The sequence below is a fragment of the Sinocyclocheilus anshuiensis genome, unplaced genomic scaffold, assembly GCF_001515605.1.
Source record: "Sinocyclocheilus anshuiensis isolate Anshui unplaced genomic scaffold, SAMN03320099.WGS_v1.1 scaffold267, whole genome shotgun sequence".
In the NCBI taxonomy this organism is placed as follows: domain Eukaryota; kingdom Metazoa; phylum Chordata; class Actinopteri; order Cypriniformes; family Cyprinidae; genus Sinocyclocheilus; species Sinocyclocheilus anshuiensis.
In genome coordinates this window covers 4,153,828-4,162,619 of record NW_015552637.1, presented here as the reverse complement: position 1 = coordinate 4,162,619, position 8,792 = coordinate 4,153,828, and the positions used below count along the sequence as shown (strand labels likewise).

The 8,792-nt window shown below is 33.6% G+C and overlaps 1 protein-coding gene across 1 annotated transcript in view; it reads right to left on the bottom strand.

Annotated features, from left to right (window-relative positions):
- The window catches only part of LOC107666751 (ras/Rap GTPase-activating protein SynGAP-like), a 57,631-nt gene that overhangs the window by 6,977 nt on the left and 41,862 nt on the right, over nucleotides 1-8,792 (bottom strand). The window contains exon 3 of the mRNA XM_016458183.1: nucleotides 640-745. Coding sequence (XP_016313669.1) covers nucleotides 640-745 — 106 coding nt within the window. The remainder of the gene's footprint in view (nucleotides 1-639; nucleotides 746-8,792) is intronic.

Sequence of the window (8,792 nt, the reverse complement as noted above, 5' to 3'; positions counted from 1 at the left end):
AGGGAAAAAGAAAGGATGTGATGTTCAGAACATGGTAACTACAGTAATTATTAAAGTGGGAAGTGATGCCCTCACCTGATGATGAAAATGAAAATCTAATTATATTTTCCTTATTATATTCATTATTTCCTTATTGGTTATTTTGGGAAAATCCCAGGTATTTTGAGCAGTAGGATTATAAAAAAATATATGCTAATATAAAATTAAATGATAAAAGTAGCCTATATAAAACTGCAAAATAAACATTCATCTATCGGTACTTTTTACTTAAGTACATAAAAAATCAAGTACTTTTGTACTTTCACTCGAGTAAAATTGAAAACTGAGTACTTTTACTTTTACTGGAGTAATATTTTATTATACGGATCTGTACTTTTACTCAAGTACTTGATTTGTGTACTCCATCCACCACTGATGGAGGGTCAGAAAGCTCTCAGATTTCATCAAAAGTGTTCCAAAGATGAACAAAGGTCTTATGGGTTTGGAACGAGTAATTTATAACAGAATTTTCATTTTTGGGTGAACTAACCCTTTAAGTAGTCTATTGTACATTGTAATTTTTATAGAATTTTAACCCTTTAGGAAGGGATTCACGCAGTGATGGCATTGAAGCAGCAGGGCGGCACGTGTGTGACTCACCCATTTCAGGATGGTGCCTCCCCTCCACAGGCACACTGACCGTCCGTCGCAGCAGCTTGTTCCTGTGCGACTCCGAGCGCTGCTCGCGCATCAACAAAGGGTGAACCTGCGGGAGAGCAGAGATAAAGGTCAGTGCAAAGAGCGTGGGGTCAATACGGCAAGCTGCAGGGCTCTGTGCTAAACCAGTCGGAAACCTCCGCTATTAAAACATCAAGCCCCGTTGAGACGAGACTCCTTGAAATAATAAAGCAATGGTGTGTGTGCTTGGGGTGAAGGGAGAAGATAATTGCAAACTTGTGTGTGTAATGTGTTTATTTAAGCCTCGGTATGGGGCTGCATCCCACGGGAATTCTTCTTAACGCAGAAAGCAGATGGAGGAAAAGATCTCAGCGCAGGTTTGCCTTGAAATTGCACAGGGCTTGTTTAGCAGCGTGGGTGTCTCTCCTGTGTTCACCAGCGCTATGCAGAGGGAGATACAATCGGGATATCAGGAGCAGGGCTGCGAAGGAGGCGATTACCTACAGTCTGGGCTGATAAATGAGCGGGGCAAGAGAGGATCAGACACTGAGCCCTATGGGAAGCAGATAAAATGTTTCAGGGGTGGCCTTGTCACTTGGCTGAAGTCACATGACCTGGCTGCATTATGGGACGCTCTTTCCATTTTTATGCACAGCTCAGCTTTTCAGATGCAGAGAAGAAAGCAGATTTATTACAATACAGCATCTGATTCACACAGCTGACTTTAAGACAATATTGTGTGCTCTGCCTTAAGATGCATCGGTGTGGTTTGTCTTTATAGTTTTAAAAATGATAGATGTCTACGTTATGCTTTCTGTTAGAGCAAAGCAAGCTAAATATTATCTTTCAATGTCTTTAAAATAGATCTCCGGAAAGCTGCAATGAAATTACAGGAAGTATCGGTGCATAAAAAATGCATAACATCCAATGAATCCTTCATTACTTACTAGAAAGCATGCAAGATCACTGTTTATTAACGCACATGCCCTTTTATGTGAACAATTATCTGCTATGCAGGCAGTGCAGATATATATTTAAGGATAAACTCGGTGCACACCATTAACAATGTGTCGGTTTGCATAGAATGTGAGGCAGTTGTTTTAAGACTAGTCTTGACTAAATGTAAATGATTAGGCTTACAGTAATATCAGAGTATTTGCCTGCTAAAGACAAATGCCTCCATATCCACAAAACCAGAAGAAGCATGTTTAACACAAATGAACTGTCACTATAAAGTATGCACTTTGTCTAAGATGTTTCTCCTAAAATTGCATAGGAGAACAAAACAAATGCAGGTGCCATAGTTCAGATAATGGATCTTTTTCACAGTTTTAAGTTTGGAACGTGGAGGTTAAGAAAAGCAGGTTAAACTTCTTTACATTAGAGAGCGCAGCAAATACATTACAAAATACACTATTGTGTTCCTCCAAAAGAGGAATAAAATATAGAGAGATGGATTACAGCATTCAAATGCATATGCATAATGAAAGGGAATGCAAAAATCATTTTTAAATTGGCGATCTTATTAAAATCTTTCATGTAACACAAGTATAGTAAGTATAGTAACTATTAACTGTAATAGTAACACTGAACTGTTCTGCTACTTTCAAACTGTGTTTATGCTTTATAATGTAACATTTATATTTCAAATCTTTAAACTTTTATTTAATGCATGTTTTTATTTTTAGTTATTACCTTATATATTTATATATTTTCTCTTGATTTTTGTATTTTTTCTTGATTTGTAAAATGTTGTTTGGATATATGTTTGTAAAAGCAATGATTAATTTGAAAATATATTATGCACTATATGTTATGGGATGTTACTTTTCCAAGTAATAAAATTATAATAAAGAATAAATATTATTTTAAATTATAAAAATAATAATAAATACAGGTGAAGTACAGTATAGCCTATATTTATACATTTATGTTTGTTTTTATATTTTTTAATATGCACAATGCTTTATATATATATATACACGCATACATTCACACACACACACACACACACACACACACATACACACACAAAAACACACACTTTATCTGGTTTGGTACTGCTGGTGGCACAGAAATTACATTCACCTTTATGCAAATGTCTCCATTAGTTCTCCCTAAATGCTGAGCTGTCTAGAATATTACAAATATCTTATTTGTGCTTTTGTTTTCCTCTAACTCATAATTCACTGCCACAGCATGTAAGGTCACATCTGCTCGTTGGAAATGATCTAATATACTCTTGGATATATTAAGGCAGCCAGAGAACATGGCCTGTCACCATCATGCTAACTTCATGAAACTGAACCCATTAGACACGCATCTACAGTATGCATCAGGAACTGTGGGACACAGGTGAGTGGCTGCCTGTGGAATGAGTTCAGCTGGGCAGCAATTACCTGGTTCAATGTTATCTGGAACATCACAGAAGAGTCACTGAACAAAACACAGAGAGTTAGAGCCCAGGTGGAGATGGATGCGCTACGGGTCGACAATCAGCTTCTCAGAGGAGAGAAGCCTCAGTAGAGACGAGCAGTCACTAGATATAGAGCTCAAAAGTGTTCAACTTTTTCCGCTGCCTTAGTTCTGGGAGCATTTTTTACATTCATTTTTACCATATGGATACTAAAAAAGTATTTGTTAAAAAGTTATAAGCCATGAACCAAACCAACCAGCTACAAGGAGAATCTCAACACTACAAACATTGATTTGAAGCAAAGAAGTATTTGAAAATCAGGCAAAAAGACAAAGGTACAAGGCTGTGTACTTTAATGAGGGAAAGAACTACAGTCCCATGAAGCACTACAAATGACATAACCAAAATGAAAACAATAGATAAATATAAACCAACTGATAACAAAAATATTTTAAAACATTAAAACAACTATATTAAAACAACTGAAAGATATTAATTATATCTTATATATCATATAGAAACAATTATTGATATATATATTTTCCTTAAGTAATTTCTTTCATAATTTTGTTTCTTTGTTTTTTTTAAGATGCTTAAAGAATTCATGAGCAGATTAAAAAATCCTTATGAACACAATAAATTGGATTTTTTTTTAAAGTGTTTCTACCATTAAATAAAAAAAAGTAATTGCAATTTTTTTCTCTTCATTCTGAGAAAAAATAATAATAATTGCAAGATATATTTTTTACAGTCAGTTTACATCTCGTATTCGTACATCTTGAATTTTAAACTTACATTTCTCAATTCTGTTTTTGATTTGTTTTGATTTGAAAAAATTCTGTTTTGTTTTGTTTTGTTCTGTTTTGTTTTGTTTTGTTTTGTTTTGTTTTGTTTTGTTTTGTTTTGACCACGGAATAAAAAAATAAAATAAAAGGTAATTGTGACTTCTTTTATCTCACAATTCTGACTTTTTGTTTTTTGTAATTTTTGTATTATTCTCAGAAAAAAGTCAGAATTGTGACATATAAACTCAAAATTACCACAGAATTAGTGAGAATTACTTTATTTGTTTGTTTATTTATGTATTTTCCATAGTGAAAATGGGCTTCTACAGATTTTTTTCTTCCGGAACCCGACTGTTGCACTTTATAAAAGGTACACAGTATTTAAAACAGGAAGCATTTGGGGCGGGACTATCTCTTTGTCTAACCAATAGCAGATAGGGGGCGTCCTACAGTGATTATGTGTTGGTTTCACCTTTAAAATTTTCAACTTTGGGACCTGTCTCAGGATTTCAGCATTTAGCATTTAGCGTCTAGCTGTTTTGATCCCAAGAACATTTTCTGTGTGTATCCCCATAATTCTGGGCAAGGCTCAGGCTTGGCAAACACACTCATGCTGCGCTGTAGGGGGGTTTGCCATATGTCAGCGCAGCAGAAACTGGCCCAGCTGTGTGATGGGGCAGGTGAGGGAGGAAACGGGGAGGAGAGCAGCAGGTGTGCGGTCCGTTCTGTCCTAATGGTGCGCTAATAGATCACAGCCCAACCTGACAGCACCCTGCCGGCAGACCGACCGACCCAAACCTCAACTGACTCCGCTGGCATCCTGCTCCATCCCAAAACTGACCCGCGAAAGCCACGACAGCACTGCAAAACGGCAAAGCTAAAGAGAAGAAGGATGAGATATGTCTGCTTCTATCAACATTACATCACTGTCAGGTTCCAGCTGCTCTGGTAATAAATGACACGGGATGATTTTCACTGAAGACACCAGCTACGGGCTATATCCTGATCCTGAGAACGCCGTACCTGAGATATATTATCACTGAATTATGGATAGAAAATACAGTCAAATGTGGCAGTTGAAAGATATAGATAGATAGATGTGCTGCACACCACAAATATATGGAAATTAATTCTCCACCTACAGCAAAATGGCAGCGAAAACTGTCCAATCTGCTAACAAAGCCTGTCCTGTTGCAGCTCTACTTTACTTTTTATGACATAAAAGTGTGAAAAAGTCCAAAAATCCAAACTACGTGATTTCTTTGAATAGTGATTAGTTACAAAAAAAAAAAAACTTTTTTAGTGCCTTATTAGTGTTAGTGTTCTTTCCAGCAGTTTAAAGAGGTTAAAATTTGTGTTCACTTTCAATTTTAAATTTGAGGCTAAAAGTGCTCTCCTAAAAGTCGACAAAACAAACTTTTAAAACTTTAAAATGTATGGTCTGTCCTTTCCTACCTGTGACTAGCAACAGCAACTAAAACCTATTTTAGAGCCTTTCATATCAATTCCAGATGTAAAAATCCCATTCATGTCCTCCATTATTGATTTTTAACGATAATTTATGAACCTTTAAAGACAGAGCTTCTGTGAGCTACGAGGTTGTTAATCAATGGTATATGCTTCTGTTAAAGTCGTCAGTCCACAATTACTTTACCTTATTTTTATTTTTTTTAATTATGTTTAGCAGAAGAATTCCTAATGAAAAACTACATTTCCCATAATTAAATCAGATAATTTATACCACTAATGAAATGTTTGTTTACATGTGCATATTTTGTATTAAACATACATTTCTATATACACAATTAACATCTTTAGTTAACATCATCTTTAGTCAAAATCAATATTTTAAAATGTATTTTTAATTATTATTAATAGATTATTCTTTAAAGGAAGCCCTATGTATATTTTACATACCAAATGAAACAGATAACTTTTTAACTAAAATTAAAACTAAAACTATTCAAAATCATTTTTCTTAGTTGAAATAAAGTGAAAATATAATATGAATATTAGGTGAAACATTTAAAACAACTAATAAAAATGACAAAAGCTCATAACAAAAGTATGAAAACTTAAACTAAAATTAAAAGTAAAACTAACAATATAAAAATGTGTATAATTTTATTTATTTTCATTATAATATTACATGTATTATTTATTTTAATATTTTATTTTAAATATATTATTTTACATAGCAAACAATATAGCTACAAAACTAAAATTCAAACTACTAAAAGTCGTTTTTCACCAATCAGAGAATTGAAACTACTAATTAAATGTTTGTATATGTGCATATTTTGCAATAAACTTAAAATATGTTGTTTCTATATACACAATCAGCAGTTGTATATTTCTCCTTTTTCAATTTTCAATCATTTTCAATTTGATTATATCATTTGCAATGCTTCATGGGATTTTAGTTCTTTCTCTCATTAAAAGTGTTGAGTACACAATTTCGTAACCTTGTCTTTTTGCCTGATTTTCAAATACTTTTTGCTTCAGTGTTTGTAATGTGATTCTCCTTGTAGATGGTTGGTTTGGTTCATTGCTTAACTCTTTAACCAACAAATACTTCTGGAACCAATGCAACTGAAAAAGTGGACAGCCACTGTTGCGCTCTACAGAAAAGAAAACCATTTCATGAGCTCTTTCATATTTTCACGTGACACATCCCATGAATCCATTACATAATCTTTTCAAACAGACTCCCACAATGCTAACATCTCTTTCTGAAGACTTGTCATGTTCTGTCACAGCATTGGCTGTGAGCGAAGCCTCTCTGTTGACTGTGTCCATATACTAATTAATTTATTTACTGTGACATCTTTGAACAGCGCGATGCGAGCAGCCACAGAGAGCGATTTGGTGAGCGCATGATTCCATAGCCTGATTCCTGGGGCAGCTACAAGAATGGCTGCCACCCACTCACAGCCAGAGAAACCTTGCTCTGGGCCTACTTGCGTAACGCCGTATCTCGGTGGCACGGATCCGCACGAGGACCATTCATCTAAGCGCTGGTGCACAGAGCGTCACCCCACATCAAGTCAGAAAATCACTCCTGACTCTCTCACTCCCTCTAAAGGCTGTTTCTGAACACAGCAACAAGTCACTACATTTTTTAATCAACCATGTTACTGTAATCTACCTGAATTTTACTATTGTTGTATAAGAATTTCTGTGATTACTCAAATTAGTTGTAAATTAGACAATTCAATATTTAAAAAAAGTATTTAAAATGTTTTTATACAGTTACAGGTTGTAGGTTTTAAATGCTGGTAAAAAAATCACAATTTTCTTTACAAATATCAACATATTCTATGCATTGCAGATTTTTTTTTTTTTTTGTAAAAGTGGTACATTGATGGGATGTTAAATATTATAAAAGATAATGTTTTTTTTATAAAATCCACACATTATATAATAAAATAGACATAAAATAGACAAATTTTTTACATATATTTACTTTTACATATTACATTTATTATTATTAATACATATTAATATTAATATTAGTATTAATCTACATTTTATATATTTTATAATATAATAAAATGTAAATATTAGGTGAAACATTTTTTAAAAATCACATCAAAATTATGAAAACTTCAACTAAAATTAAAATGTAAAATATAAAAATATATAATTGTGAGTGAAAAAAAGTATTTATTTTTGTATTTATTTTTATTATAATATTACTTTTATTATTTATTGTTTTATTATTTATTTTTTAATTATTGCTATTATTTATTATTTACATATTTTATTATTATTTATTTTTAAAGAAAGCCCTATACATTTTATAAAGCAAACAAAATGCATACCTGTTGTTAACTAAAATGAAAACTATTAAAAATCATTTTAGATAACTGAAATAGAGCAGAAATAAAATGAAATGTAAATATTAGGTGAAACAATTAAACATAAAAACAAACAAAAAAATGCAAAAAATGAGAAAAGCACAAAGCAAAAAATAAAAGGAAAGCATAAAAGAGCTAAATCAAAAGATTATTAAATACTATAATAGAATAATTATACAAAAAATTACACTACATAAAACAACCAATTTGTATATTATACACTGGTACAGTTATTAATTCATGGTACATAAATCTGGTTGTTAAGTGAGGGCAGAATAAACTGATTGAGAATGAATTTAGTGGCCTCAGTCATCAACACCTCCTGAAAACAATCAGAGAAAAGCATGTCCTCTTGTGGACTCACAGTGCAATGTCTGCACGGAGGAGACGCTTGTCATTCACTACAGGACCCGAATGAAGACCCTCACACACACAAACAGGGTTGCAACTGTCCCCTGCAGCAGATGAGTGACAACCATGAATATTTCATGGTACTCATCTACACAGAGGTGACAGCCATTAGCCCGTCACCACTGATTCACATCTATTCAAAGTGTGGCCTTATCGGAACATGCAACAAAACGGGTGCTATTAGATGGGACGGTGCGTCTGATTAATGAGCCTCTCAGCGCTCTGCAGCACTACCTGCTGTACAGGTCAGTCAGTGAGTCCATTACACACACAGCACTGCACAGGCTGACTTCCTCTATAGGTACAGTCAGACTGAACTTAAAGAATGCTAAATTATTTTGGATGAATATGGGCAGCAGGATATGATCAGGGCCGTCATGCACCTATTCTTTTTAGGGAGCACCAGTTCTGGCTCCCTGTGCCCCTGGTAAGATAAGGGGGAAATATTTTTAATAACTTCTGTAAGATGTGCTACTGCAGAAATAAAGTTTTAAAGCAATTCATGTTCACTGCCCAACCTAAAAACAAGCAAATTGCATCTGAAATTCTATACCAGTAATCATCTCATTTTCTATATACACTTTGAAATTATTTATATACATTCTATGAATATATATATATATATATATATATATATATATATATATATATACACATACATAC